The 20,630-nt window shown below is 42.4% G+C and overlaps 1 protein-coding gene across 18 annotated transcripts in view; it reads left to right on the top strand.

The window, feature by feature from the left end:
• The window catches only part of GABPB2 (GA binding protein transcription factor subunit beta 2), a 54,991-nt gene that overhangs the window by 18,274 nt on the left and 16,087 nt on the right, over positions 1 to 20,630 (top strand). For 9 of the 18 annotated variants that reach the window (XM_009430325.4, XM_009430314.4, XM_009430331.4 and 6 more), the window contains 5 exon segments: positions 1,494 to 1,661; positions 4,256 to 4,450; positions 8,892 to 9,042; positions 14,596 to 14,709; positions 18,124 to 18,309. In XM_009430325.4, coding sequence (XP_009428600.1) covers positions 1,494 to 1,661; positions 4,256 to 4,450; positions 8,892 to 9,042; positions 14,596 to 14,709; positions 18,124 to 18,309 — 814 coding nt within the window. 18 annotated transcript variants of the gene reach the window in all.

The following is a 20,630-nucleotide window of genomic DNA, read 5'->3' as shown; positions in this document are numbered from 1 at the left end:
GGTTGCAGTGAGCCGAGATTGCACCATTGCACTACAGCTTGGAAACTCTGTTTCAAAAAAAAAAAAGAAGTCATCTAGCTGTTTTGTTTCCTTTACGACTGTTCAAAAAACATTAAAGAGGAAGGTGTAATTTAGCCTCAACCATCTTGGAAACCAAAGAGTTTCAGAAGAAACAGGTCCAAGTTATAATGTGGGCTTTCTTAGCAGTCACAGATTTTGTACACATTGCCTAATTTTAACAATTTCAATGAATGAGTGACCTCTATTCTGGACTGATTAATTGAGAGGCCAACAGATTCTTAGCATTTCACAAAAAGAAAGAAAAGGAAACTCATGAAATTAGCATTTCTATAAATAGACCTGGAAAGAACAATGTGAATTAAATTCAGTCAGGCAGAGAGGCTAAATATATGAAAAAGCAAAGAATAAACTAAACAGGCTTAAAATAAAGAGCATAACAAAAAGAAGGGAATAGAGCTCTGGCCAAAGTGGATGCTGATAGATAACTCTTACAAGATTTACACTGGGATGACAGACTGACTTATTGCTGTTGATACATCATTGCTAAATTTTTATTGCGTCTTCATCTCATCATTCATTTTGCCCTGCTTTACTGTGGCAAAAAACTTTTCTTCCAGTCAGTCAAATTTGTACCTCAAATTCCACATGTAACTTTCTAGTCTGTACCCTTTTTCTTTTTTTAAATTTACTTTATTTATTTATTTTTTAATTTATTATGAGATGAGGTCTCTCTATGTTGCCCAGGCTGGTCTTGATCTCTTGGGCTCAAGCAGTCCTCCTGCCTTGACCTCCCAAAGTGCTGGGATTGCAGGCATGAGCCACCACATCCAGCCTGATCCTTTTTTTGTTTGTTTTAACCTTCTAGACGCTGCGTAAAGTCACGTCCTTTAGGGAATCTTAACTGATAAATCCACCTGACATAAAGCCATTATACTTAGTACTTATTCAATTGGTGGTATATTTATTTGTCCATTAGCATGTTAATTTTTTTTTTTTTTTTTTTTTTTTTTTTTTTTTTTTTTGAGACGGCGTTTCACTCTGTCGCCCAGGCTGGAGTGCAGTGGCACAATCTCAGCTCACTGCAACCTCCGCCTCCCAGGTTCAAAGCAATTCTCCCTGCCTCGGCCTCCTGAGTAGCTGGGATTACAGGTGCCCACCACCACGCCTGGCTAACTTTTTTTGTATTTTTTAGTTGAGACGGGGTTTCACCATGTTGGCCAGAAGAGTCTTGAACTCCTGACCTCAGGTGATCTGCCCACCCTGGCCTCCCAAAGTGCTAGGATTACAGGTGTGAGCCAGTGCACCTGGCCCCTGGCCTTTAATTTGTAAATTTAAGCATTTTTTCAGTTTTATCTGCCCAACCAGATTCTCTCTTGAAGGACAAGAACCATAGCTTGTTCATTTGTATCTCTCCAGTAACGATCTAGGACTCTGCACACAGTGGATATTCAATGAGCATTATTTTTCCACAGCTTGGAACATCACCCCTCCACCTTGCAGCTCAATATGGTCATTATTCCACAGCAGAAGTACTCCTTCGAGCAGGTGTTAGCAGGGATGCCCGGACTAAAGTAGACAGGACCCCCTTGCACATGGCTGCAGCCGATGGACATGCGCACATCGTGGAACTGCTTGTTCGGGTAAAGCAAGAATAGGGGCAAGGTTATATTGTTAAAAAGGCATCCACTTTCCTGTTTTCTTACTTAAATGGGTACTAGGAAATGACTTGGGAATGATTAAGTTTAGGACAGTTATAGCATTAAGTTGCATCTCCAGGAGTCTTCATGGCAGGCCGGGTGCCTATAATCCCAGCACTTTGGGAGGCCGAGACGGGTGGATCACAAGGTCAGGAATTCGAGACCAGCCAGACCAACATGGTGAAACCCCATCGCTACTGAAAAAAAGCAAAAAAAAATTAGCAGGACGTGGTGGTGCGCGACTGTAATCGCAGCTACTCAGGAAGCTGAGGCAGGAGAATCGCTTGAACCTGGGAGGCGGAGGTTGTGGTGAGGCAAGATCGCGCCACTGCACTCCAGCCTGGACAACAGAGCAAGAATCCGTCTCAAAACAAAACAAAACAAAACAAAAAAACCTTCATGGCTATGAGGAGTCTGTTTTCTTATTTATTTTTTGTTTGTTTGTTTGATTTTTGAGAAGGAGTCTTGCTCTTGTGGCCCAGGCTGAAGTGCAGTGGCACGATCTCTGCTCACCACAACCTCTGCCTCCTGGGTTGAAGTGATTCTCCTGCCTCAGCCTCCCGAGTAGCTGGGATTACAGGCGCCCGCCACTACACCCAGCCAATTTTTGTATTTTTAGTAGAGATGGGGTTTCACCATGTTGCCCAGGCTGGTCTCAAACTCCTGACCTCAGGTGATCCACCTGCCTTGGCCTCCCAAAGTGCTTGGATTACAGATGTGAGTCACCGCACCTGACTGTTTTCTAATTTATTAAAACAATTTTTTTTTTTTTGAGATGAACTCTCAGCCGGGTGCGGTGGCTCACTCCTGTGTCTCCAAAAAAAAAAGATGAAGTCTCGCACTATCGCCCAGGCTGGAGTGCGGTGGCACAATCTTGGCTCATTGTAACCTCTGCCTCCTGGGTTCAAGCGATTCTCCTACCTCAGCCTCCCAAGTAGCTGTGATTACAGGTGCCCGCCACCATACTCAGCTAATTTTTTTTTGTATTTTTAGTAGAGATGGGGTTTCACTGTGTTGGCCAGGCTGGTCTCAAACTCCTGACCTTGTGATCTGCCTGCCTCGGACTCCCAAAGTGGTGGAATTATAGGTGTGAGCCACCATGCCTGGCCCTAAAACAATTTTTTAAATTTGAGACAGGGTCTCACTCTTTTGTCCTGGCTGGAGAGCAGTGGCATGATCATAGCTCACTGCAGTTTTCAACATCTGGGTTCAAGCAATCCTACTGCCTCAGCCTCCAAAGTAGCTGGGAGGACTACAGGCATGCAGCACCATGCCCAGCTAATTTATTTTTGTTTTTATTTTTTGTAGAGAATAGGGTCTCGTTGTATTGCCCAGCCCAGGCTGGCCTTGCACTCCTGGCCTCAAGCAATTCTCCTGCCTCAGCCTCCCAACACTGACAGGTGTGGGGTTACTGTGCCTAGCCAGTTTTCTAATTTTTTTTTTTTTTTTTTTGAGACGGAGTCTTGCTCTGTCGCCAGGCTGGAGTGCAGTGGCGCAATACTGGCTCACTGCAACCTCTGCCTCCCAGGTTCAAGCGATTCTCCTGCCTCAGCCTCCAGAGTAGCTGGGACTACAGGCGTGCTCCACCACACCCAGCTAATTTTTATATTTTTAGTAGAGATGGGGTTTAACCATGTTGGCCAGGATGGTCTACATCCCTTGACCTCGTGATCCACCCGCCTCAGCCTCCCAAAGTGCTGGGATTACAGGCGTGAGCCACCGCACCCAGCCATTTTTTTTAAATCGTATTTTAAAAAAAAAATACAGATGAGATCTCACTACATTGACCAGGCTGGTCTCAGACTCCTGGCCTCAAGTGATCCTTCCATCCTCAGCCTTCCAAAGTTCTGGGATTACAGGCATGAGCCATTGCTCCCAGCCTAGTTTTCCAATTTATTATTATTATTATTAATGGTTTTTTGTTTTTTTTTTTTTTGTTTTTCTTTTTTTTGGAGACGGTGGTCTCACTCTGTCACCCAGGCTAGAGTGTGGTGGTGCAGCCTCCACCTCCCAGGCTCAAGAGATTCTCCTACCTCAGCCTCCCCTTTAGCTGGGACAACAGGCACATACTACCATGCCTGGCTAATGTTTTAAATTTTTTGTAGAGGCATGTTTTTTCACCATGTTCCCCAGGTTCATCTTGAACTCCTGAGCTCAAGCTTTTCTAATTTTTTAAAGGCTAAACAGACTTACTGATTTTTCTTCTTTCCATTCCTGAAGGTATTCTCTGCACTTATGCCTATTTATTCAGGCACTTGGCTTTCTGTTAATAAATGCAACAAAAATCTGTTCTTTCTCTCTTTGTCTTCCATCTGTTTAATTTCCCAATGATGTCCTTAGAGGACCCACTCGTTGAAAGCATTATGTCTGTCAGCATTTAGGAGAATTTGAGAAATGTTTTTCCCTTTGATATTCCTTAAATGTGATCTAGATTTGAGTACGTAATCTCTATGGAAATCCTCTGTATTTGATGATGGGATGTTGCACCTGTGCTACTATAACCGCTGTTTGTTGAAAAAAATGCTTTTCTGTGACAGAATGGTGCAGATGTGAATGCCAAGGACATGCTGAAGATGACAGCTTTGCATTGGGCCACAGAGCGTCACCATCGAGATGTTGTAGAGTTACTTATCAAATATGGAGCTGATGTCCATGCTTTCAGCAAATTTGATAAATCAGCCTTTGACATAGCTCTGGAGAAAAACAATGCTGAGATTTTGGTCATCCTCCAGGTGTGGTTTTTTTTATACTCTCCAGAATGTATGTTAATTGAAGTTAAGGATTTTTTTGTAGGAGCTGAAACAAAACTGAATTTTCCCTATTTTATTAAAGTAGCACTTCTAATATGTCTCAATCTTGTGACTCAGTGTCATTAGTATCTTTAAAATACAGCTATGTATAGAATATATATTTGTGTGTATATATGTATATGCATTTTTTTTTATATTTTTATATATATTTTTAATATATATATTCTATAAAGCCCTGAATTAATCATGGTGATTAAAGAACCATGTTGTGGCTAGTACCAAAAACATTTATTTGGCTTTAGAATGTCTTTTTCTCCATGAAAATTTCCCTTTCTAATTAAACTTGACTTGGGACAATATTAAAAGTTACTTGATGTTTTCTGAATATTCATCAACTGATGTGAGACAGTATACAGATGCTCCTTGACTTATGATAGGGTTACTTTGGATCCATTTATGATGAGTTTATGCAGCTGTAACCCCATCATAAGTCAGATCACTTTCACACCATGGCAAAGTTGAAAAATTGTAAGTTGAACCCTTGTAAATTGGGGACTATCTATGAAGCTCTAAAGCATATTGAGTGATAAGGAAGCCACTTCAGAATTTAAAATTAACTGTGACGATTTCGTCCTTTTTTTTTTTTTTTTTTTTTTTGAGGCAGAGTCTCACTCTGTTGCCCAGGCTGGAATGCAGTGGCATGATCTCAGCTCACTGCAGCCTCCATTTCCTGGGTTTGAGGGATTCTTCCACCTTAGCCTCCCAAGCAGCTGGGACAATAGCCACACACTACCATGACCAGCTTATTTTTGTATTTTTAGTAGAGACAGGGTTTCGCCATGTTGCCCAGGCTGGTCTCGAACTCCTAACCTCAGGTGATCCACCTGCCTTGGCCTCTCAAAGTGCTGGGATTACAAGTGTCAGCCACTGTGCCGGCTGTATCCCATTAATTTCTGTTTCCCACCCCCGACCCCGAGATAGAGTCTCACTCTGTCGCCCAGTGCAATAGCACGATCTCGGCTCACTGCTTGGATTCAAGTGATTCTTCCTCCTCAGCCTCCTGAGTAGCTGAGATTACAGGCACCTGCCATCATGCCCAGCTAATTTTTGTATTTTTGTAGAGGCAGGGTTTCACCATTTTGGCCAGGCTGGTCTTGAACCCCTGACCTCAGGTGATCCGCCTGCCTCGGCCTCCCAAAGTGCTGGGATTACAGGCGTGAGCCACTGCGCCTGGCCTGCCCATTAATTTCTTAAGCCAGCACTGTACATCAGGGAACAATAGGACAGGGGATATAAAAATTAACAGGACATGGGCCAGGCGTGGTGGCTCATGCCTGTAATCCCAACACTTTGGGAGGCCGAGGCAGGTGGATCACCTGAGGTCAGGAGTTCGAGACCAGCCTGGCCAATATGGTGAAATCCCGTCTCTACTAAGAATGCAAAAAAAATTTGCTGGGCATGGTGGCGTGTGCCTGTAATCCCAGCTACTCGGGAGGCTGAAGCAGGAGAATCACTTGAACCTGGGAGGCAGAGGTTGCAGTGAGCCAAGATCGCGCCACTGCACTCGAGCCTGGGTGACACAGCAGGATTCCATCTCAAAAAAAAAAAAATTAATAGGACATGAAGTGTTGAAAGCATGATAAAAGTAAAGACAGGCAAGAAAATATTATAATATTGCATGATAAATAGATATCTAGTAAGTGCCATGGGAGCACAAAGGAGGGAATAGTGGAATGTGAACTGAATATTGAAGTAGGCAGAGAAGTGAGAAAACTATATTCTAGCCTAGAAAAAGAGCAAATCAAAGACACAGAGGTGTGAAAGAACGTGGAATGTTCAAGAAAAAGTAGTTGAGTGATGAGAGAATGGGCAAAGGAAGTAGAGTTTGGGAGTGGCAGATGCTAAGCTTGAAAGTTAGGCTGGATTCTGAATGTAGGGATGCTTTACAGCATGTGAAGGAGTTTGAACTATTATGTGGGCGATGCATTTGGATAGAAGTTTTTAAATAGAGGAATGATATGACTAAATTTGGTTTAAAAAGATGATTGTTTGGAATGTGGCACACAGATGAGAGAGACACTTAATGCTAAATAACTATACGGTGACTTTCATTAGGCCAGGCAAGGGCCAATGAGAACTTGAACCAAGGAAGTGCTACTATTTCGCCACGTAGCAGTGCTACTCTTCCCTCCTCTGTGCTCCCATAGCACTTACTAGATGTCTATTTATCATGTAATATTGTAATATTTTATTTCCTATCTTTAATTTTATCGTACTGTGAACACTTCATGTCCTAGTGGAGGATAAAGGAAAAGGGCAAATTCAAGAAGGAATTTAGGCCAGGCATGGTAGCTCACGCCTGTAATCCTAGCACTTTGGGAGGCCGAGGCGGGTGAATCCCCTGAGGTCAGGACTTCAAGACCAGCCTGGCCAACATGGTGAAACCTCATCTTTACTAAAAATACGGAAATTAGCTGGCTTGGTGGTGGGTGCCTGTAATCCCAGCTACTTGGGAGACGGAGGCAGGAGAATCGGTTGAACTTGGGAGGTGGAGGTTGTAGTGAGCTGAGCTGAGATCGTGCCACTGTACTCCAGCCTGGGAGACAAGAGTGAGACTCTCAAAAAAAAAAAAAAAGGAATTTCACAATATCCAAAGAATGGATAACCTGTTTCATTTGAAGCTCTTAGTCAAGGGGATAATTATATATGAAAAACAGTCATTTCTGGCTGGGCGTGGTGGCTCATGCCTGTAATCCTAACACTTTGGGAGGCTGAGGAGGGTGGATTGCCTGAGCTCAGTTCAACGCCAGCCTGGGCAACTCGATGAAACCCTGTCTCTACTAAAATACAAAAGAAATTAGCCGGGCATGGCAGCGTGCGCCTATAGTCCCAGCTACTTGGGAGGCTGAGGCAGGAACCCTGGAGGCGGAGGTTGCAGTGAGCCGAGATCGCACCACTGCACTCCAGCCTGGGCGACAGAGTGGGACTCTGTCTCAAAAAAAAAATAAAAAGAGAGAGAGACAGAGAAAGCAAGCAAGCAAGCCATTTCTGCTGCATTTTCAGTATTTTTTTTTAATTGACAGGTGGTCTATATACTGGTTAGTCCCTTGAACTTTCAATTCTTTGTTTAGAGCCCTTTCATAACTGGACTTTTTAAAGTAATGATTATGTTTGTAGAAAATTGCTTCTGAAAGTAATAAAGATAAGCTACTTTTCACCAAAATTGAACAGATATCCCTGGAAGCAAAAGTACAGCATATGGAGCGAGACTTTAAAATCTGGCACTTATTTATTTGCTTGTTATATATTCTCTCAGGAATTTTTTCAATGGCCAAATGGAACAAGTAGTTGGACAAAACTCTAGAGAATATTGTTCTCTATAGATACTCTGCAGGGATCTCTTGCTAGCACACTGACTTGTAGATAATTAATCACAAAATGTTAGTGCTGGAAATTACTTTTTAGACTATTCAGGTCAACTCCCTCATTTTTCTTTTTTCTTTTTTTGAGACGGAGTCTCACTCTGTCGCCCAGGCTGGAGTATAATGACGCCAACTTGGCTTACCGCAATCTTGGCCTCCTGGGTTCAAGCAATTCTCCTGCCTCAGCCTCCCGAGTAGCTGGGATTACAAGCACCTGCCACCACGCCCAGCTGATATTTTTGCATTTAGTAGAGACAGGGTTTCACCATGTTGGCCAAGCTGGTCTCAAACTCCTGACCTCAAGTGGTCCACCCGCCTCAGCCTCCCAAAGTGGTGGGATTACAGGCATGAGCCACCGTGCCTGGCCTGACTCCCTCATTTTTCAAATGAAAAAAACAAGATTCATAGAGGTTAATTGAATTGTCTAGAAGTTTTTGCAAATGATACACCTTTGCTTTCCTGAAGTAGGAACAAGCTTTGGAAAGCAACCTAACAACTCTGTTGGCCTGGTCTGAAAAAAAATGGTGGTCTTAATGAGAACTCTGATCTCCCTGGGACATTGTGTACGGGAACTAGTTATAATTGATAGAGCATTGGGATGGGAGTGGAATATGCTGTTCAGTAACTGTGTAACTAAAGCTAATAAGTGTTCTTGGGCTGGGCACGGTGGCTCAAGCCTGTAATCCTACCACTTTAGGAGGCCAGGGTGGGCGATTTGCCTGAGCCCACAAGTTCTAGACCAACTTGGGCAACATGGCAAAACCCTCTACTAAAAATACAAAAAATTAGCTGGGCGTGGTGGCGTGTGCCTGTAATCCCAGCTGCTTGGGAGGGTGAGTCATGAGAATTGCCTGAACCCAGGAGGTGGAGGTTGCAATGAGCCGAGATCGTGCCACTGCACTCCAGCCTGGGTGGCAGAGTGAGACTGTCTCAAAAAAAAAAAAGAAAGAAAAGAAAAGCTAATAAGTGTTCTGATTGAAATATCATACCTTGTTTGATAGGAAGCAATGCAGAATCAGGTGAATGTTAATCCAGAGAGAGCCAACCCTGTGACTGACCCTGTGAGTATGGCTGCTCCATTCATCTTCACGTCGGGTGAGGTTGTTAACCTCGCAAGCCTTATTTCTTCAACCAACACCAAAACAACCTCAGGTAATGTTCTGATAACATGAAATTTATTTTAGACTCAAAAAAGAACAGAACCCTAGATTTTCCAGAAGATGAATGGATACCCTTTCTAATATTCCTTAATTAAAATATTGCCAAAGCAGAAGATTTGTAATGGATTTTAAAGCTGAGGTACTTATTCTTTCTGGGGAAGGGAAGATCATACATAGGGATTACAAAGGAATACTTATTGTGTTAAAAGTAAAATATTCTGGCTTGGGCACAGTGGCTCATATCTGTAATCCCAATGCTTTGGGAGGCCAAGGTGGGAAGATTGCTTGAGGCCACCCTGGACTGGACAACATAGCAAGACCCCATCCTCTACTAAAAATAAATTGGGTGGGCATGGTGATGCATACCTGCAGTCCCAGCTACTCAGGAGGCTGACATGGGAGGATCTCGTGAGCTCAGGAGTTGGACTTACTGTGAGTTATAATTGTGCCACTGTACTCTGGCCTGGATGACAGAGCAAGACCCTGTCTCTAAAAAAAAAAAAAAAAAGGAAAATATTGTACAGATTAATCTATTGAAGGGTTATGCCTAGACCAAAAATGAAAATATGAAGGTGCCTCAACATGATACTGATAAGGGAAATAAACATTAATAGTTTAAAGCAGTAACAAAGCAGAATAAACATAAGCGGCTTTTGGAGTACTGATATAAAAGAGGTAAATGTGATTATCTGAATAAAGTATAAGAGTCTGGATTTGTTCTTAGTGCATATATAAAAAGAAAACAGCAGAGAAAACTACTTGGTGTTGATCTTTTGAAACCTGTATGTTTTTGACTTGGCGCGGTGCCTCACGCCTGTAGTCCCAGCACTTTGGGAGGCTGAAGTGGGTGGATCACCTGAAGTCAGAAGTTTAAGACCAGCCTGGTCAACATGGTGGAACCCCATCTCTACTAAATATACAAAAATTAGCCGGCTGTGGTGGTGGGTGCCTGTAATCCCAGCTACTTGTGAGATTGAGGCAGGAGAATCGCTTGAACCTGGGAGGCGGAGGTTGCAGTGAGCCGAGATTGCGCCATTGCGCTCCAGCCTGGGCAACAAGAGTGAAACTTCATCTCAAAAAAAAAAAAAAAAGAAAGAAAGAAACCTGCATTTTTTCAACAAAACCTTCTATCTAAATAAGAATGAATGAGTTTGTTTTTCAGCATCTCCTTTATTTTTTATTTTTTATTTTTTATTTTTTTCTCCGAGGTGGAGTCTCACTGTGTTTCCCAGGCTGGAGTGCAGTGGCGCAATCTTGGCTCACTGCAACCTTTGCCTCCCGGGTTCAAGCGATTCTCCTGCCTCAGCCTCCTGAGTAGCTGGGACTACAGGCATGTGCCACCACGCCCAGCTAATTTTTGTATTTTTACTAGAGACGGGGTTTCACCGTGTTAGCCAGGATGGTCTTGATCTCCTGACCTCATGATCTACCCGCCTCGGCCTCCCAAAGTGCTGGGATTACAGGCATGAGCCACCGCACCTGGCCTTTCAGTTAGCATCTCCTTTTATAAATTTTTTTTTACAATGAAATAACTTGTGTCCTCATTTAAATAAATTTTCCAATTGACTATTGGTTTCTTTTTCTGTTTCTTTTATTTGAAATAACAGTATTCTTAGTTAAGTTTCTATAATGTCAAAGGAAAGATCTTGACTAAGCTATTGATATTGAGAGGTAGTGTGGTAAAAGAGAAGAAGCAATGTATGTGATATACACAGAATTTTGGAATCAGAATTGTGCTCAAATAATTATTGGTTGACTAGCTGCTTAACCCTAGGAAAACTTCATACTTTTCTATGCCTTGTTTACTTATCTGCAAAATTGGGATATAATAATACCTAGTTTATGAGGTTGTTGTGAGAGTTTGAGAATTTGTATTTCAAGGTCCATTTTATAGTAGGGCTTCAATAATAGCTATTAAATGAAAACGTAGTATCTTAGCGAAGTTTGACCCCAACATGCCCACCAGGGGGCAATAGTGATCTTCATTTTATAAGCTATCAACAGTTATTTAAAATAATTTTGCATTCAGCAGGATGATACAAAAACTTTACATTAAATTTATATATACATGTAATCAGAACATTCACAATCTTTTGTATTCATATTGGTTCAGTCACACTGATTAAAACAACTTTTTTTTTTTTTTTGAGACGGAGTCTCGCTCTGTCGCCCAGGCTGGAGTGCAGTGGCCCAATCTCAGCTCACTGCAACCTCTGCCTCCTGGGTTCAAGTGATTCTCCTGCCTCAGCCTCCCGAGTAGCTGGGATTACAGGCGCCTGCCACCATGCCTGGCTAATTTTTGTATCTTTAGTAGAGACGGGGTTTCACCATGTTGGCCAGGCTGGTCTCGAACTCCTGACCTTGTGATCCACCCGCCATGGCCTCCTAAAATGCTGGGATTACAGGCGCCTGCCACCACACCCAGCTAATTTTTTTGTAGTTTTTAGTAGAGATGGGGTTTCACCATGTTGCCCAGGCTGGTCTCAAACTCCTGGGCTCAAGCAATTCACCTGCCTTAGCCTCCCAAAGTATTGGGATTACAAGTGTGAGCCACTGTGCCTGGCCCTTTTTTTTTTTTTTTTTTTTTTTTTTTGGAGACAGAGTTTTACTCTGTCACTCAGGCTGGAGTGCAGTGGCATGATCTTGGCTCACCGCAAACTCTGCCTCCCAGGTTCAAGCGATTCTTGTGCCTCAACCTCCTAAGTAGCTGGGATACTGGTGCCTGCCACCACGCCCAGCTAATTTTTGTATTTTTAGAAGAGACAGGGTTTCACCATGTTGGCCAGGCTGGTTTCAAACTCCTGACCTCAGGTGATCTGCCTACCTCGGCCTCCCAAAGTGCTGGGATTACAGGCATGAGCCACCGCGCCTGGCCCTGACTTCTTGAAAGAAGAAAAACTGGAAAGAATATTTAAGCATAGGTAGTGGGAAAACTTAAAAATTAAGAGTAGGCTGGGTGCGGTGGCTCACGCCTATAATCTCAGCACTTTGGGAGGCTGAGGCAGGTGGATAGCTTGAACTCATGAGTTCGAGAGCAGCCTGGGCAGCATGGTGAAACCTGGTCTGTACAAAAAATACAAAAAAAAAAAAAATTAGCCAGGCATGGTGATGCACACCTGTAGTCCCAGCTACTTGGGAGGCTGAGGTGGGAGGACAGCTTGGGCCTGGGAGGCAGAGGCTGGAGTAAGCCAAGATTGTACCACTGCACTGCAGCCTGGGCGATAATGCCAGAGTTTGTCTTGAAAAAAAAAAAATTAAGAGTACATTTAAAAATAAAATATATTGCTTAGTGTGCTGGCTCACGCCTATAATCCCAGCACTTTGGGAGGCCGAGGTGGGCAGATCACTTGAGGTCAGGAGTTCGAGACCAGCCTGGCTAACATGGTGAAACCCCGTCTTACTAAAAATACAAAAATTAGCTGGGCATGGCGGCGCACGCCTGTAGTCCCAGTTACTAGGGAGGCTGAGGCAGGAGAATGGCGTGAACCTGGGAGGCAGAAGTTGCAGTGAGCTGAGATCGCGCCACTGCACTCCAGTCTGGGCAACAAGAGCAAAACTCCGTCTCAAAAAAAAAAAAAAAAAGAAAAAAGAAAAGAATACAGGAATAGCCAATAGAGGGTGCAGCAGCTACTTCTACTTCTATACTAACAAAGCTTAATATCATGCCAGCTGACAAGAAATGTTTATAGGGTCCAGCCCCAGCATCACCAGGCAGGACAAAGAAGGGTAGATTCGGAACTGAGAGGCAATAAATTTGTAACTGGCATAATAGGTATCTCTGAAATTATAGTGAAAGAAATAGAGAAATATAATTCATTTTATAAAAGTAAGATTTATACAAAACTGTTGAGTAATACTTTTTTTCCCCAACAAGGAAATATCTACAGTTAGAGTAATACTTTTGGTTCATAAAGTTAGGCATGTCTGTTGCCAGATCTAGTGTGCTTCCCTCTTACAACTTAGCTATGAGAATAGCACACAGATATAAGAGAAGAAGGTTATGAACAAAGTCTTTTTAAAAGTACATCTTGGCTGGACACAGTGGCTCATGCTTATAATCCCAGCACTTTGGGAGGCCGAAGCAGGCAGATCACCTGAAGTCAGGAGTTCAAGACCAGCCTGGGCAACATGGTGAGACCTCGTCTCTACTAAAAGTATAAAAATTAGCTGGGCGTGGTGGTGCACACCTGTAATCCCAGCTACTCAGGAGGCTGAGATAGGAGAAGTGCTTGAATCCGGGAGGCGGAGGTTGCAATGAGCTGAGACCGTGCCACTGCACTCCAGACTGGGAGACAGAGCAAGACTCCATCTCAAAAAGTAAATAAATAAAAAATAAAAGTACATCTTGACATAACTAAAGTATTTTTAGCATTTAGCATTTTTAGCGTTAATCTATTGTACTACCCTTTGACATTCAATATATGAAACTTTTTATTTATATATTTATTTATTGAGATGGAGTCTTTCTCTGTCACCCAAGCTGAAGTGCAGTGGTGCGATCTCGGCTTACTGCAATCTCCACTTCCCAAGTTCAAGCGATTCTCTTGCCTCAGCCTCCTGAGTAGCTGGGATTATAGGTGCCCACCACCAACCCAGCTAATTTTTGTATTTTTAGTAGAGACAGGGTTTCACCTTGTTGGCCAGGCTGGTCTCGAACTCCTGACCTCAGGTGATCCATCCGCCTCGGCCTCCCAAAGTGCGAGGATTACAGGCATGAGCCACAGCGTCCGGCCATGAAACTTTAGGTTTTTAACTATTCTTGTACTAGAGGTGAATCCTATTCTTCACATCTATCTAGCTGATGAAAAAAGGTAGTATGATTGGGTAAAGCCCAGAAGGGGACTATTCCCTTATCACTGCTGAGCTTGGGGTGAGGTATGCATTTTACACTTACTGCCTGCTGCCAAGGAGAGCTCTGCCCATCCAGCTTAGGGAGTGGGTAGCACTCTTGGTCTGTTAGCTACTAATGCTCAGCACTGGCAGTGCCAAGAGAATGATTAAATGAGGGGAATGTAGTGGCCCTGTACAAAGTATACTTTTTTTTTTTTTTTGAGAAGGAGTCTCGCTCTGTCGCCCAGGCTGAAGTGCAATGGTGTGATCTCAGCTCACTGCAAGCTCTGGCTCCCGGGTTCATGCCATTCTTCTGCCTCAGTCTCCCAAGTGGCTGGGACTACAGGCGCCCACCACCACACCCAGCTAATTTTTTGTATTTTTAGTAGAGACGGGGTTTCACCATGTTAGCCAGGATGGTCTTGAACTCCTGACCTCGTGATCCACCCGCCTCGGCCTCCCAAAGTGCTGGGATTACAGGCAGGAATGGCGCCCGGCCCTCCAAGTATATTAATTTAATCCACTTTAAAGGAAAAACTTTTTAAACCTTAAAAGAATTTTAACACTGATATAATTGGCTTATATCAGTTTGAGTTAGAGAACAAGATTGAGGACATTAGAAGGAAAAGCTGAGGTTTTGATTTAATAAGCTGTTTTTAATTTGCCTCAATTTTTTCTCTACATTGGACCTCATTTGTCTTTCTTACTGAAATAGGTGACCCCCATGCCTCAACAGTACAGTTTTCAAATTCTACCACCTCAGTGCTGGCTACCCTTGCAGCTCTTGCTGAGGCATCAGTCCCCCTCTCCAACTCACACAGAGCCACAGGTAGGTAAGGGATATGCTGCTGGGTGAATCACCACTTTTTCTTTTGTTTTTAAGTCTCCAGCAGATTTAATTTGCATGAAATATTATTAAAGAATTGCATTTAATTAGAGGCAGCTAAGGAAAAGGGATGTGGCATCATTGAACATCAGAAAGAAAAATTGCTAGGTGGTATAATCAGACAGCTGAATAATATCAGAGAATGACTGAATTATTCCTTTGTGTGTTTACAATTTGAAGTTTCTTCTCCCTGACTCTAGTTACTTCAGATTGAAATGTCTATTCTCATATTAGCAGATTTTTTTGGAGATACTCTGTTATGTTTTGACTGATGCTATCATGGAATGATTCAAAATAGCAGCCCAGATATCTTATATTAAAGTATCAAAATACATGGGACTGGTACCTTTTTCGTTGTCATATCCTTTGTACTTCATGGCTTGCTTTTATTTTCACTGGAGATGTTATTTTGGCATTTCCAAAGGAGTTGAGCAAATATAGGCTATGTATTGCCTTTCTGATATTTAAAACAAAAAAGTTTTCAAGTCATTTAGCCAGAGCTAGTGGTCTGTGGGGGGAAGACTTAAGGCTTCATATAGGCAGGGGCATATAGTCATAGGTAGGGCTCAGTAGACATTTAGAAATCTGTCTGGAACCCTCTGGCCATCTGCTCCATCATATATGAAAGCAGAATGTTCTGATTTCTTTCTGCCATGACATTTGGGTGGTAAGAACATTCTTCCAATTCCAATCCTATTTTTCTGAATGGGTGTAATCATAAAGAACTCTACTCAGATGTATATGAGGGAACAACATAGCAAAGGGAAAAGCAGTGTATTAAACTTGTCCTTGCTATTCTTTTGCTTTGCTCTTTGATCTTGGATAAATCACTTCTCCAGGTTCTAGTTTTCTCATCTTTGGCATGATGGTTGGATTAGGTTATCTATCCAGGACCTTTCAGCTTTAATATTTAACTGTTCTTTGTTTCTAAGAGGTGTGAATCCTTTATTTCCATTGAACTACCTAGATGTGTTTCATATGGATGGTTGATACCCCACTTATTACTGCAAAGTTCTATCTGTGACTCTTTCTTTCTTTCTTTCTTTCTTTCTTTCTTTCTTTCTTTCTTTCTTTTCCTTTCTTTCTCTCTCTCTCTCTCTCTCTTTCTTTCTTTCTCCTTCCCTCCCTCCCTCCCTCTCTCTCTCTTTCTCTCTTTCTCTCTTTCTTTCTTTCCTTCTTGAGACAGAGTCTCACTCTGTCACCCAGGCTGGGATGCGGTGGCGCGATCTCAGCTTACTGCAATCTCCACCTCTGGGGTTCAAGCACAATTCTCCTGCCTCAGCCTCCCAAGTAGCTGGGATTACAGGCGCCCACCACCATGCCCAGCTAAATTTTGTATTTTTAGTAGAGATGAGGTTTTGCCATGTTGGCCAGGCTGGTCTCAAACTACTGACCTCAGTGATCCGCCCACCTCAGCCTTCCAAAGTGCTGGGATTACAGGTGTGAGCCACCACGCCCGGCCCTGTGACACTTTAGATAGAGAAATTCCATAGTGGTAGGAATTATTTCCTCTAATAGTGCTTAGTTTATTGGGATATTGACTAATCAAACTGAAAATCTCGATTGAACATAATACACATAACACTCATAGGATGGTACCTGGCACATAAGCGTTGGCTATTTTATATATATATATGTGTGTGTATATATGTATATATCAAATGTATATCAAATATATATACAAATGTATATACAAATATACATATATATGTATATATACAAATATACATATATATGTATATATACAAATATATATCAAATATATATACAAATGTATATATATTTGATATACATTTAATATAAACATATATATATATATATGTTTGGGGTTTCTTTTGATATAGACAGGATCTTATTCTGTTATTCTGTCACCCAGGCTGGAGTGCAGTGGCACAATCAGAGCTCACTGCAGCTTGAACTTCTGGGCTCAAGTGATCCTCCCACATCAGCCTCCTGAGTAGCTAGGACTAAAGGTGCATGCTACCACGCTCAATTAATTTTTCAAATTTGGGGGGATGGTCTCACTGCTCAGGCTGGTCTTCAACTCCCAGCCTCAAGCAGTCCTCCTGCCGTGGCCTCCCAAAGTGCTGGGATTATGGGCGTGAGCCACCATACCCAGCCAGCTATTATTCTTGATTTATCAGATGAAAAAAGCCACCTAACATTTTTGTCTATCAAACTTCAATATTTTGACTACTTCACATATTATTCTGTGAATTCACTATTAAATATCCCTGTTTTCTTATAGAAATGATCTACTGTAATTTATGGTTATTTTAGATTGGTTTTTTTTTTTTGAGATGGAATCTCGCTCTTGTCACCCAGGCTGGAGTGCAATGGCGTGATCTTTGCTCACTGCAACCTCTGCCTCCCAGGTTCAAGCTATTCCCCTGCCTCAGCCTTCCAAGTAGCTGGGATTACAGGCACCCACCAAGACGCCCAGCTAATTTTTGTATTTTTAGTAGAGATGGGGTCTCACCATGTTGGCCAGGCTGGTCTCGAACCCCTGACCTCAGGTGATCTGCCCACCTCGGCCTCCCAAAGTGCTGGGATTACAGGCGTGAGCCACCGTGCCTAGCCATTTTAGACTTTCAAGATACTTTCTGAAAAAAAAAAAGGGTTCCAATATCAAATATGTTGGGGAAACAGCATATCTGGTTTTTTTGTTTGTTTTTTGAGACAGAGTCTCGCTCTGTCGCTCAGGCTGGAGTGCAGTGGCTCCATCTCGACTCACTGCAACCTCTGCCTCCCAGGCTCAAGCGATTCTTGTGCCTCAGCCTCCAAAGTAGCTGGAACTACAGGCACGTGCCACCATGCCTGACTAATTTTTGTACTTTTAGTAGAGACAGGGTTTTGCCATGTTGGCCAGGCTGGTCTCTAACTCCTGGCCTCAAGTGATTCGCCCATCTTGGCCTCCCAAAGTGCTGAGATTACAGGCGTGAGCCACTGTGCCCAGCCGAAACAGAGTATCTTATACTCTGTTGGAGAATCACACCCTGTTGGAAAATCACAATGTTTATTAGCCTATTGAAGTCTCTGATACTCCTACAAAACAAAAAAATTTAAGCATGTTTAAACCAGAATTTTGAAAACGTATTTATACATAGAATCCATCTTTAGTGAAAGTTATTAATACCTCAGTGAACACATTTTACAAAATACTGTTCTAATGCATTCTGTTTTCTTTTCTCCTCTGACTTAGCATTGTTCACAAAACCTTTTGCGAACTATTGAATCTCACTTTTTTTTTTCAAATGTTCCTCTCCCTGAATGTTGTCAGGTTCAAGGAGGTTGAAATTGCTATACTCCTATGTTTTTAAAAAGCTGAAATTTTAAATTTGCTTTTGTCATCTCTAGCCAATTCAGAGGAAATTATAGAAGGAAATTCCGTTGACTCATCAATCCAGCAAGTAATGGGGAATGGAGGCCAGAGGGTCATCACCATAGTGACTGATGGAGTCCCTCTGGGTAATATCCAAACTTCAATCCCTACTGGAGGCATTGGCCAGCCATTTATTGTAACTGTGCAAGATGGACAGCAAGGTGAGTTATCTCTTGTAGACAATTGTTTATTAAAAGATATTTTAGATACTCCATACTCACCTAAAAATGAGGCATTAAGACAAATAGTGGAAGTGGGAGATTGCCAGATGCAAGTTGGGGCAAAGAAGCTCTGAAAAAGAAAAAGAAACGGAACCAGACTGGCAAAAGCTAATTGCCTAATATGTATAAAATCTGTAGTAAAAACCAGTTGATCTGGTGGAAAAAATAACAAATAATATGAACCAATAGTTCACAGAAAAAAATGTACTGATGGCTCTTTTTTTTTTTTTTTCTTCAGAAGGGATTCTCACTCTCTCACCCAGGCTGGAGTGCAGTGGCACAATCTCAGCTCACTGCAGGCTCCGCCTCCCGGGTTCACGCACCCGGGTTCACCGCGCCCGGCCCTGATGGCTCTTAAAAATATGAAAATAGCTGGGTGAGGCGGCTCACGGCTGTAATCCCAGCACTTTGGGAGGCTGACGCAGGAGGATCACTTGAGAGCAGGAGTTCAAGACCAGCCTGGCCAAAATAGCAAAACCCCATCTCTACTAAAAATACAAAAATTAGCCAGGCATGGTGGCGCACGCCTATAGTCCCAGCTACTCAGGAGGCTGAAGTGGAGGATCACTTGAGCCCAGGAGGTTGAGGCTGTACTGAGCCGTGATTGTGCTACAACACACCAGCCTGGATGACAGAGTGAGACTCTGTCTTTAAAAAAAAAGGAAAGAAAGAAAAAGAAAATATTTTTGACCTACTTCATTCATAACGAGAAGTGCAAATACTGTACTGACATACCATTATAACACTATGTTGTTAAAGGTATAGGGAAACAAGCACTCTTATAAATCACTTGTGAGAGTGCACATTAATGGATCCTCTAAAAAGGATATTGGTAATATCTGTAGGTATTAAAGATGTACATAAAGATGTACCTTTGGGTTTTTTTGTTTGCTTGTTTGTTTGAGATGGAGTTCCTCTTTGTTGCCCAGGCTGGAGCGCAGTGGCAGGATCTTGGCTCACTGCAACCTCCAGCTCCCTGGTTCAAGTAATTCTTGTGCCTCAGCCTCCTAAGTAGCTGGGACTATAGGCGCACACCAACACGCCCAGTTAATTTTTGTGTATTTTTAGTAGAGACAGGGTTTTACCATGTTAGCCAGGCTGGTCTTGAACTCCAGACCTCAAGTGATCCTCCCGCCTAAGCCTCCCAGAATGCTGGGATTATAGGTATGAGCCATCACACCCAGTGATGGTGTGTACCTTTTGGTTAAACAGTTCTTTTTTCTTTTTTGTGTGTGTAACTGGGTCTTGTTCTGTCACCCAGGCTTGTGTGTGGTGGTGCAATCATGGGTCACTGCAGCCTCAACCTCCTGGGCTCAAGCTATCCTCCCGCCTCAGCCACCTGAGAAGCTGGGGCTACAGTTCCACGCCACCATGCCCAGCTATGTTCAGACTGAGGCTATACATTAGTATACTGAGGCATAACATTAGTTGCTGCCAGGGAGGGCAATTGGGTACTAAGGATGAGTGGGAGGCTTTTCAATGTATATGCTTTTATAGTCTTGATGTTTTTAATCATTTAATGTATCAGTTATTCAAAAAAGACATAGTTAAAATTTTTTGAAAAGAGGAAGCCCATCATTACAACTCCATGCCTTAAAAATACTGGAGGTTGGCCAGGCACAATGGCTTACATATGTAATCCTGTAATCCTAGCACTTTGGGAGACCAAGGCAGGAGGATTGCTTGAGGCCAAGAATTCCAAATCAGCTGGGGCAACATAGCAAGACCCCCTCATCTCTACACAATTTTTAAAAAAAATAGCCTGGTTGATGGCACGTGCTTATAGTCCCAACTACTCAGGAGGTTTTGGCAGGAGGATCAGTTGAGCCCAGGAGCTCAAGGTCGCAGTATGCTACCATAATCATGCCACTGCACTCCAGCCTGGGCAACAGAGCAAAACATTGTCTCTAAAAAATAAAAATGTATATTGGAGGTTGAAACGAAGGGTACTGGTATAATTTCCTTTCTTAATGTCACTAAAATTTTGACTTGGCTTAAATGATTGTGGGGATTTATATATATATATATACACACAAATATATATATACACAAATATATATATACACAAATATATATATATACACAAATATATATATACACAAATATATATATATACACAAATATATATATACACAAATATATATATATACACACAAATATATATATATATATATATATATTTTTTTTTTTTTTTGAGTCAGAATCTTGCTCTGTCACTCCAGGCTGGAGTGCAGTGGCACAATCTCGGCTCACTGCAACCT

Source organism: Pan troglodytes, chromosome 1 (genome assembly GCF_028858775.2).
Source record: "Pan troglodytes isolate AG18354 chromosome 1, NHGRI_mPanTro3-v2.0_pri, whole genome shotgun sequence".
NCBI lineage: Eukaryota > Metazoa > Chordata > Mammalia > Primates > Hominidae > Pan > Pan troglodytes.
This window is presented reverse-complemented; position numbering and strand designations above follow the sequence as displayed.